Here is a 25,859-nt window from a genome sequence, read left to right on the forward strand (position 1 = left end):
ATTAGAAGCGCTCTTGGGAGGCGAAGGTGCAATCTAGCAATTCCCAATGTAAATCTCCCAGGGAGTCCTGCAATGTTTGAGAACCACTGCCCTGGAAAATGTGGCTTTTATCCTCAAATTTCATTCATTTAAATCTTTTAGAAGCTTAGCAGAAAAGAAGGCACCATGCCACTATTCTTTGAAGCCATATATCCTTTGTCTGAAAAATGAGCCCAGCATTTGTGTGTCACCGTATGCCTCATCTTACGATGACAGGTTGCTCAGGACTGCTTGATTATTAGGTTTGGATACACTTATGTGAGGAAACTACCTTCCTCACAACATTGCCATTTTGCAAACCTTCAAATATTAAAAGAAAAGAGCTAATGTTAGTGTGAATTTCTTAAATTCAATACAATCTTCCCATAAAATATAATTTTTTTCTCAAAAAATTTCATCATTCTCAGTTTTTAGAGGAGGAGCAGGTTTATAGAAAACTTTAATCCTTAATATCCTGAAACACCAGTCCAAAAGAACCTATGCACCCTGATGTTCATAGCAGCACAATTTACAATAGCCAAGAGTTGGAAGCAACCTAGATGCCCATTGGTAAATGACTGGATCAAAAAGCTATGGTACATTTACACAATGTACCATATGCTGCAGAAAGGAAGAAGGAACTCCTACCCTTTGCAACATCATGGGTGGAACTGGAAAGCATTATGCTGAGCGAAATAAGCCAGGCGGTGAAAGACAAATACTATATGATATCACCGTTAACAGGAATCTAAACAACAAAACAAACAAGCAAGCAAAATATGACCAATGACACTCAAATAAGGAATAGGCTGACAGGGTCCAGAGGGGAGAGGGGAGAGAATCATAGGGGAAAAGGGGATGGACTCACATGAACAAGTATAAAGGACACATGGACAATAACTAAGGTGGGGGGTGGAAATGGGAGGGAGGTGGCGAGCATTAGGAGGGGCAGGGCTGGGAATATAGGACAGAAAACTGTACTTGAACAAGAATTAAATAAAAATAAAAAATTTTAAAAATCCTTAATATTGACTTAAAATTGAGAAAAAAAAATTGAGTTAAACAGACATTTTTGTTTAAACCTGTGGCTTTTGGGAGCAGAAGGGGTGACTACTTTTTAAATAACCTATCAATTTCCCAAGTAAGAAATGTGTTTAATTTCTTAGCCTGCATAGGATAGGGCCAGAATAATGACTCAGAACAGTTGGCTCCCAAAGGGGATCTCACCCACCATAGTAGCAAGTGGGTACCTGCAGGATTGGCCCCTGATTTCTGCTGCAGAAAATCCACAGAGAGGCTAAGGACCTCTCCCTTCTCAGGGACCCCAAGGTCCTCTGGGAAAGTTTGACCAAGCAGCCCTCATCTCAGACCTCTCTTCATTTTTCCCAGTCATCTGGAAGAGCCTGAAGTGGGACCTGAACTTTTAGAAGCTTTCATCAGGCTTATTAGTTGGTCAGGAGAATTAATGAGCACAACACAGTGCGTGTTCTGTACTGAGTGCTGAGGCAAAAGATAAAAGAACTGGAGTTCAAATGCCAGACCCCCAGGAGTTCAAAGTCTTTTTCCTGCTTTTCAAAATGAGATGGACCAGAGAACATGGCATGTGGTTTATGAGGAAAGCTCAGGACTGATTAGAGGGAAAGAAAAGCAACTAACCTTTTTTATTCCACTGGGCCCTGGAGATCCCTCCGAAAGGCAGTAACTGTTTTTCTTTCTGTCTGCATGCTGGGCAAACAGCCTGAGAGCAGTCTTCCCTTCGGGTCTTTTGACCAAGCCTGTAACAGATCTGCTGCTTGCAGTGGGTTAGAGGGCTGAGGCTCCTAACTAGAGGGGAAACACTCCTTTCAGTGCCACCTCCTTAGGTGACACAGCAGTAAATTTAGGCACGAATCTGCATCACAGCAGTAAATTTAGGTACAAATTTGCATCACAGGCACCTGTGAGCAGGCCTCTCAACATGTAGCTCTAATTCACTGACAGGGGAATTGCCAAAATGCTGAAATAGAAGAAAAATTCTCTATCTTTTAAAAAAATCCCTTGCTCTTTTCCTTTCTGCTAGAACAGTGAGATTTTTGCCTTGCACCCCTGAGCAGTAGTTGACCTAGGCACCCTAGGAAATTCTGGAGTGAATTCCTCCTCTGGGCCTCCTGCTTGGGCAGGGACTATGCTGAGGCCACTCTCATGGCTTGAGTTTGCTCCACCAGCATTGACTTTCCTCTTCGTTTGTCTCCTAGAACAAAAACTAACATGCACAGTTTTATTTCTGAGGAGGAGCTGGAGATAACCAGTTTTTAGAGAAGGCACAATATGTTATGTAAGGACTTGTATGATACCCTGGGTTTAATTCTTTTCAAAAAATTAAAGTTGTTCAAAATATCTCTGATCTTCCAGTTATAAAGAATATTTCATTGTAGTTTCGCTTTCCATCACACAATAATTTGCAGTGTGTCTTTGGCTGGAGCTCCACAGTACTGCTATAACCACAGTATAATTCTGGAGAGTCCGCTCACTGTTGTTCCTCATCAGCTGAATCTTAAAGGGGGAGAGGAGTTCACTGGAGCAAAACTAAGATACTGATAAAAATGAAAATGAGTTTTGTTAATACATTTGAAAACCAAGACACATTAATTGAAACATTTATTCAAGAAGATTGACATCCTGTTCTGAAGCCTATGAAGATAATTTTTGATAAAAATTCAAATTTATTGTTGCATGGTCTGCCTCCTACTGGAATCAAGCCAAACTTTAAAAGCCAGATATCTATTCCTCCCTGTCCCTCTCAATCTCCTTCTTTCTCTCTCTTTTTTCTTTCATCCATCTCCCTGCCCAGAATGGCAGTGGGGGTGGGGCAAAAAAGCACGAGGAAGGGAGGGAACAAGAAGTCTGTCCGGGATTGTAAGGCCTCAATGACAGAACTGATTAGTTTTCCGTATTGTGAGAGTTCAATGGACCAGTACATGTAAAACCATCCTCATAGTGTTGAGCACATAGTAAGTAGTCAATAACTTCTCATAATCTTAGTCATCCTCCTGCATCGACCCTCAGCTTTTCAACAATAAGTGCTCAACTAAAGTTTGTTGACTTCAATTGCATATTCCCATCTTCTGGTCTTTATTTTCTTACATTTGTTCCATTAGTTGATAGGAAGATGGTAACCCTAAGAATATTCATTCTAATTAAATTTTAATTCATTTCCCCCAAATGGTCTGAACTTCTATACATGCAAAATTCAGTGCCACATGCTTGATAGGCTATATCTCAGAAACCTGAAACTCAACATCATTGTAATTAATAACCAAATGTTATCAAGCATCTTCTTGTATTCAAGGCACTATGGACTGACTAGGGCATGTGGGGAGGGTAAGACACAGTCTACCCTGCCCTCAAGGGTGTAATATGCTTTTAGAAGAGAAAAAATAAACATTTTAAGTTAATAAAAATACAATGTCTAATGCCAAATATGTTCTAAAGCCACTAATTTAAATTCAGTATAAACCAAGTGAACATCACTACCAACTATATGTACCTCATCCAATATTTAATGTGTATACAGTATACACTGAAGATAAATTTTACAAGAGTAAAATGAATATATCCCTTGCTTAACAGACAACCCTTAAACCATTCCATAATGCACAAATATTCTTGGATTTTAATTACACCTAATTTAAACTCTGAGTTCTTTAGGGGAGCAAATACTCTTTTAATTATGAAGAGTATTTCTGGGTTGTCGATTTTCCATGGACACTCACCATAACACAGATACAGACTTTAAAAAAAATTCAATAAGAAGTCATTTGGAAAGATTCGCCAAATCTTTCAGCCAACTGAGTCAAATTCAGTACTAATTTTTTTTTAAAGATTTTATTTATTTATTTATTTATTTTTAGAGGGGAAGGAGAGGGAGAGAAACATCAATGTATGGTTGCCTTTCGTGCATCCCCTGCTGGGAGTTGGCCTGCAGGGAACCAGCCTGCAACCCAGGCATGTGCCCTGACTGGGAATCGAACCCCGATCCTCTGGTTCACAGGCTCGCGCTCAATCCACTGAGCTACACCAGCCAGGGCTCTCAGTACTAATAATTAAGTTTAGTTGGAATTAGCAGTGTTCAGTCCATCTGATTAGTTTTATATTCAGTAGCTTCCAGTAGCTTGAAGCTTTAGGTTAAAAAAATCAGTAATAATAAGGCTCTCTCTGGCTATCCCCTTGATGTTTTTGAATACCAGCACTGCCTGTTTTTCTGATTTAATTCTGCTTGCTTAGGAGTGCTTTTGAAAGACAAAGGATGCCCAATGTGGAGGTTACAATTAGGCAGGAGCCTAAGAGGCTCACTGCCACCCCCAGCACCAGACTGGACACAGGAGGACAGGGCCACTGGATGAGAGCCCAGGGTGTAGCTGAAGGGGCCATTTCACTCACAGTAGGTAGAAGCCTCCCATTGAATGAATGTGATCTGAGCAGGCTTATTCTGGAGTTGTTCACAACTTGGCAGACTCACACTCAGAAAGTGAGATGGCTGGGTCTGCAGCCACTTGTCACAGGGTGGAGCTCTGGGTGCCAGCAGACTTCGAGGCAGGCAACCAGGCAGTGGTGAGAGGAAGCTGGGAAGGATAAGCCCCTTAAAGACTTCTGTTTTCAGATGTAATGACAGCCTAAACGAGAAATCCAGTGGCGGTGTGTGTCTATCAGAGACCACCAAGTTAAAGACATGCATTTTTTATCAACTGCTAAAGAATATCTTCTGGGAACACAAATGTCTAACAAGAAAATGTGATTAATTAAAACTAATATGACTTAAAGATGATGAAATAAATCTTCCAAGGTAGGCTGAGTAGCCTTCTTCATTCCTAAATTGTTGAAATAAAGCTTCATTTACAAGGAAGAAAGTCTTTTTCTGTTTCTTTTTTTCTTGCTGATCTTGCCAAAGAATTCAAATATATGTTTTTTTTGGGTATACTTTTTCAGTGCCCTGATTTTATATATAGTTACAGTTCCCTTTTCCTAATGGACATGTTTCTGAAGAGTATAAAATCATCTTTTTATAATTGCTTTACCTTTAAATACAAGAGGCAGATGCTATCGCATGGATCCTGTGGCACGCAGTTCCTTGGTGATGGAGGCACTCCTTCTGCCCAGCCAGACTGTGTATCTATTTGGTAAATTCATGGGTAGAGCCCGAACTGTCTTTAAGCTTAGCCTCCTTATAATCTTACTTTTATGTAGCACCTGACCATGCCTTATTCCTGATCTCTCTCCTGTATGCACAGATTTTTTATAATCATGTGTTTTGTGTAAAATTGATTTATGATGCTAAAATTGCATTGTGTCAAGGAAAGCACGATTTTCCCCAATACTCTAACCACTCGACTGGGCTGCACCTCCACAAAACAGGCGAGCCCTCACTGTGGTTCTCCAACAGTCCACACCTGGTCAGTCTGGTTGTAACTAGGTGAGCACTCGGAATGGTTTCCTACTCGATAAGCCAGTGCGTCCCCCCACCCACATTTGCCAAACAGACTCCAGCTCTGTTAAGCCCTGGCTTCTCGCCTAGTGACATGAGCTCCTGGAGCCTGGTGAAGGGCTTGGGCTGCTGGGCTGTTGGCAGGCAAAGGAAGTTAGCAGCCAATTTTCAAGAAAAAACTACACAGACCTTGACCTGGGAAGAGTGTAGATGAATGACCGGTGAGTAGCGCAAGGTCCTAGTGCAGCTGCCTGTACACAGTCGTTGGTGCTTGGATTCCCTCAACTGCCAGGAACACAATTATCTAGATTACAGTTTATTATGTTTTCCGGGCATTTCATTCTGATAAGGCTTGATGCAGAATCACTACATAGGAGAGTAGATGTAATCCTCCTTTCTTCCCAGGCTTTAAGGACACAGGAATATTTATGTAATAAGATGCAAAGTTGCTATGGAAAATACTATAGCAACCTAACATCTTCCCAGAGCCAGGCAGGTACTTGTAATAGCAATCTAAATTTACATTTATTTTAGTGTCATTTTATCAACACTCTTAGTATCTCATTCTGACAAGATGTTAAAATATGTCTTCAGCTTGTATTTGAGCAAAATTAACACAGTGCTGTTAGATTTTAAGAGTAGTTTATATAACTTCCGAAAAAAGCAGAATATTTTTGAGGGAATTCAGATGACAAAATTTGGGTAAGTTTTTAAGTTGGTTTTTTTTCTTTCCTAAATGTAGAAAATAATTCCTTAGTAGTATTTATTCCTAACTTTTACTTTTAGTTTGTAAGTAATAAGTAGGAATTTCTGGTTGTGAAATAGAAATTACCCTTTTCAACACTGACGCAATTCATCAAGTGCTCACCTGTGGTCCTTTGGGTGCTTACAAAGAAAACACTTTTAGTAAATCACCTCACTGCCCTCTGGCAGCTGTAACATTTTAAACATAAAACCGGTCTTTCACGTAAAAATAATACCTGGTCATTTGGGGAGATATAATGATGAATAATAGAGAGGAAAAATAAAAGTGTTTTAGTCATAACACTAAAACAACTGTGATTTCAATTTTTTTCTTCTGCACAGCTTAACTATATAAGCATTTTTCTATGTAATTTTAAAAGTCCAGACACAGTAATTCTACATGGTTTTGTTTTCATACAGATCTCATGGAACAAGTGAATTTTTTAAAGCTTCCTTTTTATTTGTGAATGCAATAGAAATTAGAGCAAGTTGGGTGTGTCCTTTCTGGATCACAGGCCCTTGCCCTTTTGCAGGAAGCTTCGAGAATCAATGCTCTAATCTTTGAAGTGGTCAAAGTAGAGATTGTTAAAAGCCTCATAACTGAACCCATCCTTCCAAAAGCAGCTTTTGGGTTCCTTGAATGTGAGTGTGTGGCAGAGAAGCTATAGATATGTAGCTGATTGGTAGAGAAAAAATAGTATCTATTGATTTTCTTCTATATGTTTCCATCTAATACTTAAAGTGTAACTCTAACACAGTTTAAGTAGGATATTGGCCAAAAGAATCAATACCAGACCATATCGAAAGATATGCTGTGACCATCTTCTTAGCACAATAATGTACTTACTCTTTATGAACGTCATTGTCCTAATTCTCCTCTGCTTTCATACTGCATTGTTTATCAAAACACAGCTGGTGACATAAAGCTATTATATCTTGACTCCTAACACTGTTGCTCATAAGCTCCATTAATCAAAGACCTGAAGATGCTAAGTCTACTGTATTGATACAGAAAGTAAGGACAAAAAAAAGTCCTATAGAATTCCAGTTAGCCATACATATTCAGTGCCACATAATTAATGAAAAAATGATTGAAAGAAGTAACTACTTTCTTTGTCCTGGAAATTCCACTGGTCACTAAATGATTCTTACACAGCAGGTCCTCATATAACATTGTTTTGTTCAATGCCATTTTGTTATAATGTCGATGAGAAAAAAAGTTCCTGGCCAGGGTCACTGCCTGTGTGGAGTTTACACATTTTTCCATATCTGCAAGGGCTTCTCCTAGTACTCTGGTTTCCTCTCACATCCCAAAGATGTGCATGTGAGGTGAATTGGTTAAGTATCTAAATTGCCCCAGTCTGGGTGAATGTGTGTTGTGAGTGCACCCAGCCCTGGAATTCTGTCCTGTCCTGCCCTGTCCTGTCCAGGGTTAGTTCCCACCTTGTGCCCTGAGCTGCTGGGATAGGCTCTGGCCACCTCCACCCTTATCTGGAACAAGCTGGTTGGAAATAGTGATCTCACTTGTTTTTATTAATCTTCCTTAAAAGTATATGTAGCTCACATTTATTTCAGATTTTAATATTAAAGTGTTTAGGCTCCTTATTTAAAACTTTGGTGATGATTTTGTGGCCAGAAACATGCTGCAGGAACTGAACTCCTGTCTGTACCAATTAGCCTGTGTTACAACTGGTTTTGTCATATGTCGTTTCGTCTAAAGTCACAATTTTTTAAGAACATATCAACTATGTTAGGTGAGGACTTACTATACTTAGAAGCCCTGGACATTGAAGTTTATAACAATTAAAAATTATTATTATAGTAAGCCCTCCCATATCTAAACAGCTTAAAGACTCTTCTCTTGGTGAATGTTTTTGATACCAGAGAGACTAAGTACTCAGCGACTCTTCTCAGTTCTATGGCATAATGTGTGAAGCCTTCTGGGAAGTGGCTAGAGCAGGGAAATTTTATTTGACTCCCCATACTAGCAGATAAGTGGGGAGAAACATTTCTAGAGCAGAAGTTGCAAGGCAGAGTCTATGTTACAGTGGTTCAGGCAGGGTGTTGCAGGTTCTTGAGTGAACACACCGTAACTTCTACAGCTGCTATGTCCCAGAGGCCCTTGCTTTCCACTTGGACCACATGGGTCATTGCCACTAGACACAGTTACCTAAATTTTGAGTTTTCAGAATTACTCTAGAAACACATAAATATCTAACACTAGGGTGCTGGTTAATTAATCACGTACATGTACATAGCCTTGAAATAAATCATGTAGTGGCATGAAAGAAGGTTCTGCAAAGAAAACCAAAAGTTTACTTGGGGTGTTTAGGGATCCAAATTGGGAGACACATATTCAGGAGGTACCCGAAATGTGATTTGAGGAGGGAGGGAAAACACAATGTTTATACTGGTATAACCTATAGGCTTACCTAGTTGATTGGAAAGAAATTGGCATAGACAAAAATAAATAACATTAGTCTGTATAGGATAGGTTATTATGCTATTTGCTAGGTTGGAGTTCACAGAAATCAACCTCAGTCTGAGAATGGCAACAGATATAATCCATCTGTGGTTGGCACAGTCTAAAAGTTCATGTACTATCCAGGTATAGTTATGCATAATACCAACTTCTGCAGTGGCTTCCTGGCTCCACTGTAGGACTCCTTGACATTAGTGACTCCATTTCTGATATTTCTGCTCACATAGTAAAAACAGTTACAAAACAATATATATATATAGGTCATTCTAATTGTGTATGTGTGTGTTATGTTGGACTTAACAATTAGTATATAGGTCAAACATTCTGAATGATTATTTCTAGATTGTGTGATAAAAGATTACTTTTGTTTTCTTCTTTGTATATATCAAAAAATTTTCCCATTATGGTCCTGGCTGGTGTGGCTCAGTTGGTTGGAGCATTGTCCCACAACCAAAAGGTTGATGTTTTGATTCCCCGTCAGGGCACATGCCTGGGTTGTGGACTTGATCCCCAGCCTGGGTGCATATGATCCCTGGTTCAGGTGCATATAGGAGGCAATCAGTTAATGCTTCTTTCTCACATCAGTGCTTCTCTCTATCCCTGAAAAAATGTACTCTGATGAGGATAAAAAAATTGTTTAATTTCTACAATATGTACATGTATTACTTTAATGACTAAGCTACCATGAATAATTTTAAAATTAGGAAAATATGGTAAAAATCATATTGATTAGGGAATACCACCTGGCCATTTTCAATCATTCAGGAAAGTTCAATCATTCAAAACAGGCGATGAATAGTAACTAGTATCAGATGGACATTTACTGAATCACTGCTTTTTGCTTTAAATTAGGGAATTTCCACATTTAATTTGCCAAAATATGCTTACCTTCCCAGACCATACTGTCATACCATTTTCTGTTACAATAGCTGATCATATTTGCTTAACTATTTAGTTTAGGATCCAAGATATAATTCAAGTTTTAAACCAGGTAGACATGTTGAATTCTTACTCATGGAGAGATTGGTAATGATGAGTCTCTTCTGGTGTAGAAGAGACCTTTAGAAATCATCTTGTATAGTCCCCTCCTTCTTTGTACAAATAGAAATATGCAATTCCACACTGAGAAGTTATGTTACTTGACCAAAAGAGTTAAGTAGAAAGTCTAAAACTCAGCACCAGTTTCCTTTTTTCCCCCCAGGCTAATGACTTTTCTATGGCAGAATTAAATTTCATGGGGAGGATAAAAGCTCCAGAATATTCCGAAATGTCTTAAGTGTCTTTAGCCAAATAAAATCATCCAAGGATTTTGAATGCCTGTTATGTACATGGCACTGTGATGCCATTTGGAGGCAAAAGTATACTGGTGATGCTTATTATCTTAGAATATTAGTCCAAAGCTGCCTGGGGCTTCTGCTTAGTTTTCTCATTGTTTTCTGTGTTTTCTGCTAACTAGTGATGAGCTTCAACACAGGCAGTATATCCAAAAGCTCTTTTTAAGCTGATTCTAACAGAAATGCCAACTTTTAAAAATATTAGGAAATTGGCACAATTTTTCTGGTTGAGTGATATGTATTTCCTCAGAAACAATCTTCTCTACGGCATTAAGCAAGAAAAAGAAGAAATGTTCTTGTTTGGTAACCACATACTGTCACAACCCGTGTCTTCCATTGCCTAACTCTCCAAAAAGGCACAAAAAATAAGAACATTTCTCAAAACACAGGTGTGGACAAGAAGGTTGATCTGAAATGATTTGAGCTATTAGCCCTTTGACTTTCCTCCCCATTTCCTGTTTTCTCTGTATTCCCAGGCCCCAGGGATGCCTACCTGCCCATCACCACTTTATTGACTCCACATCTAATTTCAAGAGTTATTGAAGTGCTCTTTCTGCTTCCTATGCCTTTTCTTCGGGAGATGTGCCTCCCAATAAATCTTTAAAGTAGAAGTGTGGGGGAAAGGATTTACAATAATATTAATCTTATTGAGATGCACAGACTCAGGGAAGTTTTAGTCTGGAAGAGATCTCAGAAGCATAATAACATTTATGTTATTTATGCTTATGTTAACACTTCTTCTCCCTCCCCACCCCATGTTCTAAATGAATGAGAAAAAGTGGGGGACTTTTTTTATCCCCAACAATAATTGGAATGCTGAGTGAATTCTGCAAGTTTATATTGGGTACTGTTTGTAATTAAAAGTTTTAGGCACAACTTAAGTGACAACACATAATTTGACAAATCCTTCAGAGATAGGATAAAAGATTTTATTCTCCCTTTAGTTATTTACCAGTCAGTTGTTTAAGAAACGTCTCCATCTGCTACCCTAGACTTTCATACTGCAGGTTACATAATCTGAGAATCTGAAAGTCATTCATTTCTCTGTCTTTAGTTCTTACCTCTATGAGTTGTCTTAAATACAAAGTAGTGATAAAATTAAAACAATGCAACTTCCTGCCAAGATGGAAGCATAGGTAGATACACTTTGCTTCCTTGTACATCCAAAAAAAAGACAAGAACAAATTAAAAAAAAAACAACCAGAACTGCCAGAAAATCTAACTGTATGGAAGTCTGACAACCAAAGAATTAAAGAAGAAGCATTCCTCCATACTGGTAGGAGGGGTGGAGATGGGCAACTGGGGTAGAGAGGACTTATGGCAAGCCAGCTGACCAGGTGGGTGAGGTGGTGGCTGGCAGACCCAGCAGTCCCACATTTGCAGAAGCTTCCAGAAGCTTATCTGCACTAGGGAGTGAGACAAACTGCACAACCCAGGGTCCCAGTGTGGGAAACTATAGCTTCAAAACCTCTGACTGTAAAAACCTGTGAGGATTGTGGTGGCACGAGAAATTTCTAGCCTCATGGGAGAGTTCATTGGAGAGGTTCACAGGGTCCTGGAGTATGCACAAATTCACCCACCTGGGAATCAGCACCAGAAGAGCCCAGTTTGCTTAGGAGTAGCAGATGAGTGACTGAAAGTCAGTCAAAAGCTGAGCAAGTGGCATTGTTTCCTCTCTGACTCTCCCCCATGTACAGCACCACAACACACAAAAATGGGTTGCCCCACCCAGGTAAATACCTAAGGCTCACCCCTTACAACATAACAGTTGCACCAAGACTAAGAATTATGGCCTAAGTGAAGGAACAGATTGAAACTCCAGAAAAAGAACTAAGCAACAAGGAGATAGCCAGCCTATCAGATGAAGAGCTCAAAACACTGGTAATCAGGATGCTCACAGAAATAATTAAGTATGGACACAAAATAGAATTGAAGGCTATGAGAAGTGAAATAAAGGAAAATATACAGGGAACCAAGAGTGGAGGGAAGAAAACTAGACTCAAAGCAATGATTTGGAGCAGAAGGAAGAAATAAACATTCAACCAGAACAGAATGAAGAAACAAGAATTCAAAAAAATGAGGAGAGGCTTAGGAACCTCCGGGACAACTTTAAATGTTCCAACATCCAAATCATAGGGGTGCCAGAAGGAGAAGTGGAGAAGTGGAAGGAGAATAGGAGAAGTGGAAGTGTGAGAAACTGAAAACTTATTTGGAAAAATAATGGAGAACTTCCCTAATCTAGCAAAGGAAATAAACTTCCAGGAAAATCAGGAAGCTTGGAGAGTCCCAAACAAGTTGGACCCAAAGAAGGCCACACCAAGGCACATCATAATTACATTACTCAAGATTAAAGATAAGGAGAGAATCTTAAAAGCAGCAAGAGAAAAGGAGACAGTTACCTACAAAGGAGTTTCCATAAGACTACCAGCTGATTTCTCCAAAGTAACCTTGCAGGCAAGAAAAGGTTGTAAAGAAGTATTTGAGGTCATGAAAGGCAAACACCTACATCCACGATTATTCTATCCATCAAAGCTATCATTTAGAATGGAAGGGCAAACAAAGTGCTTCCCAGAAAAGGTCAAATTGAAGGAGTTCATCTTTACCAAGCCTTTATTACATGAAATGTTGAGGGGACTTATCTGAGAAAAAGAAGAAAATAAAAACTATGAACAGTAAAATGGCAACAAACTGACAGCTATCAGCAGCTGGACCTAAAACACAAAAACAAACTAAGCAAACAACTACAACAGGAAGAGAGTCATAGAAATAGAGATTACATGGAGGGTTATAAGCCAGGAGAGGGAGCGGGGAGAGTGGGGAGAAAGGTATAGGGAATAAGAAGCATAAATGATAGGTACAAATAGACAGGGGAAGGTTGAGAATAGTATAGGAAATTAAGAAGACAAAACTTTTATGTATGACCCATGGATGTGAACTAAGGGGGTGGGGAATGGTGATGTAGGTGGGGTGCAGGGCAGAGGGGAGAAATATATGGGACAACTATAATAGCATAATCTATAATATATACTCCAAAAAACTAAAACAGTGAATTCTCATGATGTGTATAAGCCAACAATTTCATTTTACTTGCAGTGCCAGATTAAGGAAAAAATTAGCAAGCAAAATCTTCTAAATCTAATTGAAACTCACTCTTTGATATGAGAATGTTGCATATCTACTTTGACAAATCCTAGCAGCATATCATCAGAGGTCTTGTTCTGGAATAGCATTGGGAGGGTTCCCCACAGTGCCTGCTCTCTGTGTTCTCAGGAGTCCCAGCAACACCAGCAGATAAGGTCTACCATAGAACTGTGAGAGCTGAGGTATTCTGAGAAGTTGTATAAATCTGTTCATTGGAGGTTTTGTTTGTTTTTTTGTTTATTTCAAGCAAATAAGGGTGAAAACATGCTGAGATGGGAACACCTTCTACCCCATAAGCTCTTCTAAGAGTAGTTCTTTTCCTCTCTGAATGGCCAGTGCATTGCATTTTACACAGTAGGTGGACAAGAATTTGTTCAGTGAATAGAAAGGAAATTAAAACTTGGGGGAATTAATTTTTATTCTGTTGAAGGATATTTTTTCCAATTTAGACCAAAAAAAAAACCCCACCACAAAACAACAACAAACCACTATTATCTATTTCATTGTCACAGTACTGACTATTTTCCTCAGTTGAGGACCCTGAGGTGTAATTAAAGCCTCAACTCTCTTTCTCTAACATTCCCTGGCCTCCTGCTGATATATAATCCATGTCTACACGACTCTCTGAGGTTGGCAGCAGCAGAAATGTGAGAGGCCAAGCAGCATGATGGAGTTCCTCTCAGGTGCCCTGCTCCTCAAAAACATGCAGTAGTCCCCAAGCTGCCATAAGTCCTGTTCCTCCTCACTCCTCTGTGGAATCCTGCATCCAAAACTACATATCAGAGACTATATATTTTATACTTTAGAGCAGGTACAATGACATGTTCTTTTAGGTCATTAAAAGATGGGGGACTATGGCAAGGAAAAGGATGGAGCCAAAAGGTGGAACAAGAAAGAAATCAGTAAGAAAACATTTGAAACTTTTTCCTCTTGAACTAGGTTGATACTATTGCAGACAGGAAGAAAATATATTTTAATTTTTTCTAGTAATGGAAAGTTGTTAGATCCTTGGGTTTTTGAAATAGAAATTAAAATTTAAATTGGACTTTTTGCCTCTTCTATAGAACATGTAGGCCCCTAGAGAACATTATAACTAATTGGCATTAATATAATCATCAGCACCATGTTAACCAAGCACTTTGTATAAAACTACCCACAGCACCCCTCTCTTGTGTTTAGTGAAAAGTTAGTAACAGGAGGGCTGCTTTCTCAGAGGAATTTTTTAACCTTTCAGAAATAAAACATTTCATGCTAATTCCTGCTTAATTGAAGGGAAGTCATTTCTTTAAGTCATTAAAGAGTTTGAAGTTTGAGGTCATTGAGTTTAATCATTGAGTTTGAAGTTTGTTCCATCCTTGACCTCTTTAATTCAATCAAAGTCACCTCATATACTTGCCCAAATAGCTTTACTTCTCAGTTAGAAAAAGGGGTAGGGGTGTTTAAAAGCACTGGTGTTGGATTAATCATGCTTAACTGGGGCATCAGCACTTGAAGAGGGTTTTGAAGGACCTGCAAGTAAGAGTAAAACATTGCTACCTGAAAAATTATGCCCATCAAAAACCAAGAACCAATCATTTTAATGAGCAAAGTAAAAACTGCTTTTCATGGAGTATTGAGAAAAATTATCATGCTCAATATAGAGAAAGTTTGAGTATCTGAACAACCCTCTCCTAGGGAAATATTGCTATAATTTACCCATCCAGACAGTTTTTAAAATATGTGCACTTTTGCCTGCCCAAGGACTCAGAGAAGATGAATGCAGAGTTTATCAAAGCAGGATTTTGTAGCCCTCAAGCTCTGGGGATGAACAGAAGTAATGAGAAGGTATGTCCTGTTGAATGTGAATTGGAGCCATCTGAATGAATGGGAGACCAGGAGTTCTGGAAATTAGTTTGGGGAGGCTTCCTCCCATGTTTTCTTCCTGTTTACTGGGCCTGGCTGAGGACTGCCATGCTACCCTTGAAGCTCTTTGGGAGAGAGGGTCATTTGGGTGGAAAGCTCTGAGAAGGTGACCTATGCGCTGAGAATTGGTATCCTGGCACAGAGAGTTTAGAGTCACTGAGAAGAGCCAAGAAATAACTTGGAACCAGATACGGTCAGAAGTTCTTTGAGGTATCTTAGTTTTGTTTCCAGGGTTTCTTGACAAGTAATGTCCCTTCTCCAAGCCTCCGCTTTCTCAGCAATAACATAAAGCTCATCCTAAGGGAGTTTCCTCAGGGTTTTAAGAAATAACTAATTAAGGGATTCTATGGCATTTTGCAAATACCAGGTACTTTGGCAATGGTAAGAACTGAAACTGGTGAGCAATAACAGAAGGTGTAAATGAGTTGTTCACAGGCCTGGCTGCACATGCGACAGTCCTGGAAAGCTTCGTAGAAACAGCAGTGCCCAGGAGTTAATGTCCAAGCCACTGTGTTATTAAAATACCGTCGGGTGATTCTAATGCACAAAAGATCAAAAACACTGGCTTATAGCAGAACAAATGGCTGTTGACAATAGGTGGGGATGAAGGAAAAAACAGGTTGAGGTAAGGTAATAAAAATATGAGAATGAGAGGAAAATAAAAACAGAGTAAAAGATGAAATGATTTAGTGGAAAGGAAGTGACTGACAGGCAATAATAAAAGACCAAAGAAATAAGAAATGAAAATGGATGAGGCTTATTATTAGTTTGAGTATGGCCTGCGTGACACCAGTAGAAGATTCCCCTCATCATGGCTGTGCAAGGTGCACTTGTAGTAGCCTTTGGTTAATTGGGAAAAGGCTCATGGAAGGAGAGAAAACATAAAGATAGCTTGATGCAGAAAATGTGATGAGACCCAAGGACATAGTCCCTCTTTTTTGTGACTGTAGGAGAGTAGTAGGGATATTTTCTCATCTCTCAGTGGTGAGAGAGGGAAGCAGGGATGCCTGGACATATCCCTGAGGATCTAGTGACTGGTCTGGAGAGAGAGTTCACACACAGGACGGACCTTGTCTCCTCCAGTAAAAGGGTTGGGCAAAGCTGGGCCTCTGCTGGGTGCAAGCCCCAAACCTGCTGCAGCAGGAACTTTCTCCAGAAATGTGGCTACAAAGGAAAGTAACACAATTATACCTAGTGGATCAGAACAATGTGTTTTGGAGATACCACCTGGAGGATTTATGAAAGCATTCAGCCACCATACCATCCCAGGAGAGGTAGTGAGTAGCATTCAGAGAAGAACGGATAGATAGATCAATGAAATGTAAGAAGGCAAGGCGAATAGCCAAGAATCCTAAAAGGCCATGTTGAATGGTAAAAGCTGGAGAGGAGAAGGTTCTTTCAATAATAAGAGAGAAGCTGTTAGAAAAGGCTGAAAGCAAGCAGCTGTCAAAAAAATAACGAAAGGAATATAAGAATGGAAGAAGATTACAAAGAAAGCATGAGGAAATAAGGACCTGGTTTTAAAAGGCTAGGAAAGTGGTTCTAAAAACTTTGGCATGCATTAGGATCAGCCTAGAAACTTGTTGAAATGCATGTCCCCAGGCCCTGTTCCAAAAACTCCTGTTTAGAGGTCTAGGATGGAGCCTAGAAGTCACATTTAAGAGATGCCAAGATGAGACACATGGAGGCTCTGTGTGGAATGAACTTTGAGGAATAATGGCCTGGAGACACCATTCAGTAGTTCATACCAGTGTCCTTCTCTACCTTGCTTGTGTGTTTAGAGAGGATTGGGATTGTTTTGTCCTAATGCCAGGTGCACTTGGGTGTGCATAAATCATTCACAGCATTGGTGACAGGATATGGGGACGAGGAGACTTCAGAAGCAGCTCAAGCTTAGTCACTGGCCCTCCCTTTCCACGAAGCCTAAAAGCAAAGTCTTGGTTCCCACTTAGTAGACTAGACAGAGTGTATATAAGACAAAAACTGAGCATAGAGAAAGGTTTTCTATTCAACTCATCTTTGTTATCCAAAGTATTTGGTGTTATGAAATGAAAATTTTGTGGGAAAAGTCACTATTCCTTGCAAAGGCCAATGACTAGAACTGAGAACATACTTTTGGCATGACCTTCATTTCATGTTTCAGATTGTAGATGTGTTATGTGCTAGAAACCACCAGTTCAAGAGTGTGAGGTGGGGGAGTGAAGGGGGGCTAGTAGGAGGAGGAAGAAGTCACTTCTTGAGGGAATGGTTTCTTGAAGAAAATTAGAAGTAATCCTCTGTTAAAGGGGAAAGAAACCTGCAAGTTAAGAGGAACAAAAGGTGGAAGCCTTTACATTGCAGGCCCATCATCTGAGAGGAGGAACTCCTTCAGGAGAAGGGTCACTTCTCCCTGTGGACAAGGCCAACAATGACTTAGGGTGAAGTCATACCCAGCAAAACCCACTGGTGGAGTGCTATTCCCAAAGGAGGGGCTCTGTCCATGTAGGAGTGGTGCTGCCATGGCCAAGGGAAGTGGACTATTCCTGAAAACCTGTGCCATCATGTGATTGATCTTGGTCTAAGTCTGACTCCCTTTTCAGGCATCTTAAAGCCTTCAGAGGATAGAAATGTAGTCCTATATCTTGGAAATGGAAATAGGGATTGAAAATGAAAAAGAAAACAAAAGTCTAATCCAAAGAAAAAGCAGGGGAGTCCCCCTCTGCATGTGCCTGCTGCCTGCCCTGTCGTCCTCGGCCCCTCCTCCTCCTGGAGACTGCTGGGCCTCTGTGGAAATGGTGTCCACTCCATGGCAGCCCCATTTCTGCCTCCCCTCAGCAAACCCAGGATCCAGGTGTGAGCCCGACTTCCAGCCCAACCCAACCCCACTTTCCACCCTCCACCCTCCTTCCCCAGGCAGAAACCTCCTCTCCTGTAATCCTACCACAGGACACACTGTGGGGACAGCCCCTCCGAGGGCAGTTTCCAGAGGCTGCCACCAGGTGCACACCTATGTTAGCTGCCAGGAGGGACTTCTGAGGTCAGGCAGGAGCCTCGCTGAGCCTGGAGCAGGACTGAGCCAAGGTTCCCAGGGGTTACTGCAGAGGTGCTTCCCTGGGGACTTGGAAGGCCTCCCTCACCCAGCACAGTGTCCTTCAACATTCGAAACGGTGGACTCATCCTGCTGTTGGAAGAAGTGGGCATGCCTTTTTCCTTCTATGTTCTTCTGAGGACAAAGGGGATGGATGTAGGAGGTATCACATGATAATGTCAATGGAACAGCAATAAAATGTGAGGTAAATTGTCAGTAGTGTTGAGCAGCTCACTGCACAGACCACTTCATTAGGAAGGCCGTGTGGAGGGAGGAACAGGGGATTATTTCCCTGAATCACCTTCTCATCACTATGCCTCCAGACTCACATTTAAGTTATTATAATAACAAGATCTAGCTTACCTGCACTCTCCAAATTACCCTCATTCCATTGGTCTCACACAAAGATGGAAATAGACACTATATTGTGCTTCTGTTTAGCTCTCCCCAATAACTAATGCACAGACTATAATACACACTGCAAATATCAAGTGTTATGTCAATGCTAAGTTGTAATAATAATAATCCTGCAAAATATACCAGAAGGAATTTCCATGAGCAATTTGAGGAAAATTGTTGTTTCAATAGTGATACAGGTGTTATTGAAACACAGATAGATTATGGTCTGTTAGTCCCATAAGAGGCTATCTAGCAGGAGACTGGCCACATGGAAGGCATCCCATGATGCTTCCAGCTCTGAGCCTGGACACTGGCAGGCACCTGAGCAACTGACTGCAGCCCAAGGAGCCATGCCTTCACCTCCTCATCCGATGGATGGGCCACACCTTCCTCAGTCCATTCAGACCTGGGGACAGACCTCTGTGGGCGCCTGGAGCCCAATGCAGCCCAAGGAGCCATGCCTTCACCTCCTCATCCGATGGATGGGCCACACCTTCCTCAGTCCATTCAGACCTGGGGACAGACCTCTGTGGGTGCAAGGCACAAAAGCAGAGCACAGGTGAGCTCAGGTGGATGGGTAGGCACTCTTAATGATGGTCCTTCAGGAGTCCTGGGAACAGCATGAGTCCCTGGACACAGCTCTCTGAATGGAAGCTTACTAACTGCTGAGGCTCAGGGGCTCAGCAATTTGTGGCTATCAGTGTGCATGGCCACTTCAGACGAGAGAGACACAGGGCAGAAGAAGGGATCCATGAGTGGTTTGAATCAGCCTCAAGACAGCCAGATGGGAGAATTTAACTTTCATATGGATCATTTCCATATTTCTTCTGCAGAAAATGTGTATTTATTTTTAAAAGGGCCCATCCTGTTTGCTTTCAGAGCAGAACCTCTCTCCAGCAGAACACTCCCCCAAGCAAAGGCAGCAGTGGAGCATTTTCCCTCTTTAGGAACAAGTCAGACACCTCAGAAGTGTCCTAGTTTCCTCCCCCCTGGAGCTGCAGCATTTACCTGCACTAGGCTGACCAGGTGCATTGCTCAGGTGTCCTAGAGCATGGGTTCTGGAGCAGAAACCCTACACTCTAATCGATATAAACTGCAACCCCCATGTTTCTCAAACTCACTTTCATCACCTGGAAAATAGAAATAACATATTTTCTAGATTCTGTTTTTGTGATAATGAAAGTAATTGTGCAAATATATCATGTTGCCTGACACATAAAAGTTATTAGCTCTTACTGCCACTGTTACTATTACTACTGTGACTCTCGTTTCTGCTATTTGGGGAAAACACAATAGTGACTTTCTGCACAAACCCCTCCTCACTGCCTAAGTTGGTGTCCAGGCCATTGGGACTGGGCTACAACAGGACCACCTTAAGGGTGCAGAGCTTGGAGCTGGGGTCAAGTAGTGAAACAAGAATGACAAGCCAAGCACATAGTTCCTCCAGAAGCATTTGTCCAGATAAGCCAACCAGAACCCCAATTCAGGAAACAGGTGATAGAATGAACAGTGGTCTTGGTAGCATCAGCACTAGCTGGTAACCTGGAGGAATGCAAATTCTCAGGCTTCATCCCAGATATACTGTATTGATCAGTCCAGAAATAGGTGCTGCGGCAGCCCACCAGGAGACTCTTCTATGGGCCAGTGTCTAAGGAACACTGGGTCAGAGTAACCAGCTGTTTTATAAATAAGTCCCAAATCTTCAGTGGCTTACCAAAAAAAAAAAAAAAGATTTACTTCTTGGGCACAGAAGACTCCGAAGCAGACATTCTTGGTCTCTGGGTACCTGTCCTCCACACAGGGATACAGAGACCCAGGCTCATTCTAGCCACAGCAGGAGAATGAGGGATTTCACACTCCCTCGGTGAAAGCTAGTCATGTGGCAACACTGAGGCACGCACCTCTCAGGAACAGCACTACACCAGGCAAAGAAAAGCATGAGGTGGGGTACCCAGTGTATACAGACCTCATGGGGTCTGGGTCACAGAGCACCTGGAGCCTGGAGAGTCTCTGTCAGCAGGCCACTGGGGCTGGAAGGCAAGCAGATACCAAGGGGATATTTTGAGGCCTCAGAACCATTCAGTCATCCAGAGTGGACCCACCAGCACAACCCCACTCTAGGCAGCAACCAATAAAAAATGCTCGAAAAGGACATTCCTTGCATGCAGGAACGAAGTGTACAGTCCAGCAGCATTCTCTCAGCTTCCCAGGAGGACATCTGCCAAAGTGGAGGGAGAATATTAAACAGAGTTCCCCAAAGACACAAAGACAAACTGTTCTTGAGAAATCCTGATATTGTTAGAAACAATATGTTAAAGTGTTTTATTATTTAGTTATCCCTTGCCTGAGCATAAAAAAAGATATTAATATACTATTAACTTACTGGGACATAAGCGAAAATAACTTACATTTTTCATATAGTGCTAATTATTTTTCTGAGGCTGGCTCAGGCTGGCAAAAGAGAGCTTTCAAGGCTTTCACCAGATTATTTACTTAAAGAAGTTAAGCATGCCATTATCTGTTTCCATGGAAACACAAGTAATACAAGGAATGGAGGAGAAGGTCACTTTGACCATAATTAATATAAAAAAATAATGGTTTATACAGAATCTAGGAAACAGGACAGTGAGGTGATACAACATCTTCAAGCCCTTTCTTTAGCAGTGTGACTTAATCTTTGGGTCAATTTTCATACTTGCGTTGCTTTGGTAATTTTAGTAGCCTAGTGCTAAGTTTTAAAGTGAAACTTAACCTTGTTTAGCAAAGCTTTTCCAATGTTATTATTTCATTTTTGATCCAATCAGAGCATTGCAGGAACAATTTTTCTAAGTCCTGAACAAGCATGAGCCAACGAGTGCTCTTGTGTGGGCCACAGCTCCTTGCCCGCACCTTCTCAACAGGCTGGAGGATGCACACATGATAATCCAGGGCCGCACGAGATTTGGTGCCTTTAAAATAGCCAGAGAAGACTTAGTTATGTCCAGAATAGTTTACATTTAAAGTGTCTGATTGTATTCTTGTTTTTCATTGAAAATCAGCAATCCACATGTGGTGGCTCTTAGTTAAATATTCCACTTATTGGAACACAGTACACTCCTTTCGGATTCTTACAAAATGATGAATACTGTAGTTTATTTTTAATCCTTGCACTTGATTACACATTTTTCAAAACCATTTAATTTAATACAGTGTCCCAGAAAGAACTAAAGAAAAAAAGAGAAAGAATTGACCTTTTAAAGTTTCTGAATTTTTAATACACAGAGAAATTATATGAAGTTACAACTTATTAGGATTCGTTTGTTTTAGAGCTCCAGTCCAAGCAACATAATCTAGCTTCTTCCAGGAAGCCTCTTCCGAAGATGGACTCGGCACTTGCTGCAACATGATGCTGGGCAGTGTTTACAAACAGATGGCTGGAAGTTAAGTGGAGCCAATATACAATTTCTCACCCTTTAGAAGAGAACCACTTTGCTGCTACCTAAAGAACCACATTTTTTTGCAAATATTTAGCTTGAAATCATTTAATCAGGGATGTTAATCAGGTATATGCTCCAATTACAAAACATGAATCAGATTGGCTGCAGTGTTGGATTTGGGAGGCGGGGGTGAGGTAAGTGGAGCTGCTGTTTTGGGTTTTTTTTTAATATGTAATGACATCACATTTCTATTCCAGAAATGCAAACCACTTTGTATCCTACTTGACAGGAACAGTGGTCACTCGGCTTAGCCAAGAATGAGAACTCTCGGCAGTGCCATGTCCCAGGCTTACAGGAGAACTAAAATAATGGACGGCACATTTTCCTATATGGATTTGTGTTCAGATAGTTTATTTAAATAATGTTGCTGGCACATGCTTCATAGCTGCTTACATTTTGCTACACGAATTTCAACGTATCTTGCAGACTATGCAATTCATTTGGAAAATGTAATTTTCATCCCTGCATACTAATCGATTGCTTCACAAACACCTGCTATCAGTTATGATAATAAAAATGCCAGTCTGAACTGAGACAGGACTGAACAGAGCTTCCTAAGGAAATGACTTAAGTGTCTTTGAATGCTACTAAATGTAGTAATGTGCCTATGTGGTGCCAACACTTTTTTCATCATTTGCATTTTCTGTAATTTTGCTCTGTTACAACATGATGCCTCATAACCATTTCTTTATGAATTGGTAAACTGAATTGTCAGGAGTTGGTGCCCCATGGTGTGGACAAGATCTAAAGTTGGGTGTCAGAAAACAGTAGCTCATTCCTGGGTATACCCTGAGTCATTTTTTATTTTATACATCCCTAAAAACTGTAAAATTGGTTGCTCCTTAGTCTTACATCCACATATACACCAAATAAAATTTCCCTTATTTATTCCCTGTAGCCTCCAGTTTTTCTGCACACCAGTGCCAGAGTGATTTTCCTAAATCACTGATTTCCTCATATCCGTCCAGTGCCCACGCACCTCCAGTGGTTCTCAGTTGGTCGCCCCATGAAGCCCAACTCCCCATTTTGACTTCTGAGCCTCCGTCTTCTGGCATCACCTGATGTAGTTCACCTGTCCCTTCTGCTTCCAGACAAACTCTCTCCTATTTGGTCAAGCTTCCCCTGCTTCCTGCCTCAAATGTTCTCTCTTCAATTCTCATCTCTGGACTTTTGCTTTTTCTTTTGCTCCTGACTGGATGTCCTTCCCCAGTTCTTGGATTTCGTTCTTTGAAGACCACTTTGATTATTCCAGTCTGCATTTTCTCTTCTCTGAACTCCCGTAGGATGATTTTCTTGTCATATACTTTGACACTGTTGTTTATTTAGTCATTTAACCAACTTTTATTGAGTACTTACTATATGCCAGGCAGCAAGCTGTCTTCTCTTCCTTTGAATGTATTAGTTTCCTTCAAATGTGTTAGTTTCTATTATAGTTTAAGCTCCTTGAGGCAAGAGACGTATTTTGTCTCCCTTTCTGATCCAAGATGCCCAGGCGGGTTTGGGCACAGAGTGTATACGCAGTAAATGCTTGTTGACTAGTTGATGTCTAATGGTTTGGGTAGGGAATTTTCTGGTTAATTGCATGTTCTATTTGATTAGTATTTTAGTGTTTACTATGCATGAATTATTACTGTGAAAAATAGAATACCATAAAACACTCAGCTGTAAAACTATTATTAACATAAATTAATGTTTGACATTTGAGGACAGACTTCACCAGGGTGTCCCCGCATCCCAGTACACATCTGCCTTCCTTGTACTGTAAAGTGCAGGGGGAACATGTACAAGGCTGCCCTGGACCTGGTCCTCTGGTTGGGATTGGGGTGGTGGCAGAGAGGAGCATGGGCTGAGCGCCTGGGCTGAGGTCCACTCCCTGCCCCAACACACTGGAACTTACTTCTGTGAAGAAGTCACTAATAACAAGTTTTTTAAATTTTCTTTCATTTCCCCCTTGCTTCCAAAAGTAGAGAATGCATTTTCTGTGGCGGGGAGAAAAATTATGGAAAACTAGTGGTATAGGAGACAGGAAGAATCAAAGACTGGCTTTAAACAGTCTGATAAGAACTAAGCACGTCTGGATGGGCACAATAGCCCAGTGACTGAGAGCTAGCAGCCAGGGTGTAAAGACTGTGCTACTCACATTGTAGGATCTGACAAATTCTCTGCCTTTTCTGTGCCTTGATATTCTCATCTGTAAAGAGGGGATCAAGCAGTTTGGTGGGGCGTAGTTATAAAGTGAGTTAGTGCCTGTGAAGCTCTTTGCCTGGTGTCCATTCTGTGGTGAGTGCCCAGCAAACAATTATTCATACTGGAGAGACCACAAAGCAATCAGCTAGCATGTGGGAAAGGGGTAGCCCATCCTTAATTTCCTTTTATCATTCACTCTTCTTTCTTATTCAGTTTCAGTTATTTCTGAATCCTTGAGATGTGTAAGACCCTGAGTTAACTGTCTTGGTCTCTCAGTAAGATGCACATGGGACTGAGGTCTGAATCTACATATAGAGAACTTAAGGTTTCAGGAAGGAGAATTAGAGTAACCACTCATCCTTATGAAGAAAGGGTGTTTTAATCTGTTGGTGGAACAGATGGAACTAGGTTACCATTCTGATAGGAGTTCGAGAAAAATAATTTGTGCAATTTGTCCCAGCAGTAGAGCGGGGGAGGGGTGCAAATAAATTCTGCCCTCCCCTGGGCTGCTGCCACCCAACCTGTGGAGCTGATTGTGTGCAAGAAGGTGGCTCTCCAAGGAGCTAAGCAGCACTGTGGAGCAGGAGAGGACAGCAGTGTGGCAGATGGGATGTCTGCCCAGAATGCTGGATGCTGTCGTTACTGAGCGACACATACTGATTTCCAAGACTGTGCCTATGCCGGGGGAGAGGTCAAGACACACACACAAAATACATTCACATGTGAGACAAGACCAATAAAATACAAGAAAATTGCAAAAGAAACTATGCTTACCCACTGCACAGAACCCTGGTGTAAGGCGTTTCAGTTTTACTTCTGAGGTGGTAAGAAATATTTAAAATTTGAGTGAGACTCCCTTTCCCCAAGAAGGCCACTCAGTCTCAGCGGGGAGTGACTCCCTTGAACTCAACTGTGTTTGTCCCACAGCCCTGGCTGCTCAGGCCTATGCTCTGAAAGAGGAGAATGACAGTCTCCGTTGGCAGCTGGACGCTTACAGGAATGAGGTGGAGCTGCTGAAACAAGAAAAGGAACAGCTTTTCCGAACAGAAGAGAACCTCACCAAGGACCAGCAGCTCCAGTTCCTGCAGCAGACCATGCAAGGCATGCAGCAGGTATGGGCCAGGGTTTGGTGGCGTTTCGTTTGAAAGGGATGGCTGTATTCAGTGGAAGGGAAATGACAGCCTTTTGCAGGACAAGTGAAAGAGAAGAAAGGAGAAGAAATGATGGCTGAAAAGTTAAGTTGCTAGGACAGGAAAGTGCTGATGACTGTGGGAGGGTAGAACCTAGAGAAAACCCAAGCTGAAGAAATATGTTGGAGAAATGCACCCTTGAGGTAGGAAATACAGGAAGAAGATCCAGACAGTGGAAAGGGTTGTGTGTGAAATTTAGCCTTACAGCCAATGGTCAGGACATCCTGATTGTGACACAAGTGCTTTGTAATCTTAGAACTTTTAAATTAAAAGCATGCTGACAGATTTTACAAAAGCATGGAGAGTTTTTTTCCTCCCAAGACCAAAGAAAATATAAGCTAATTGTTTTCACTTCTTCTGGATTATTTTAGGATCTGGTCAGGATCCATGAACACAGTACATACTTAAGAAACGTTTGCAGATGGGTTGGATGAAGCACTAGAATGTGGGTAACAGGC

The 25,859-nt window shown here is 41.1% G+C and overlaps 1 protein-coding gene across 1 annotated transcript in view; it reads left to right on the forward strand.

Moving 5' to 3' along the window:
- The window catches only part of ENOX1 (ecto-NOX disulfide-thiol exchanger 1), a 285,256-nt gene that overhangs the window by 151,186 nt on the left and 108,211 nt on the right, over nucleotides 1-25,859 (forward strand). Inside the window, exon 10 of the mRNA XM_037060071.1 lies at nucleotides 25,139-25,323. Within this exon, the coding sequence (XP_036915966.1) occupies nucleotides 25,139-25,323 (185 nt within the window). The remainder of the gene's footprint in view (nucleotides 1-25,138; nucleotides 25,324-25,859) is intronic.

The sequence above is a fragment of the Sturnira hondurensis genome, unplaced genomic scaffold (genome assembly GCF_014824575.4).
Source record: "Sturnira hondurensis isolate 20B ecotype Veracruz unplaced genomic scaffold, ASM1482457v3 Scaffold0001074, whole genome shotgun sequence".
Taxonomy (NCBI): domain Eukaryota; kingdom Metazoa; phylum Chordata; class Mammalia; order Chiroptera; family Phyllostomidae; genus Sturnira; species Sturnira hondurensis.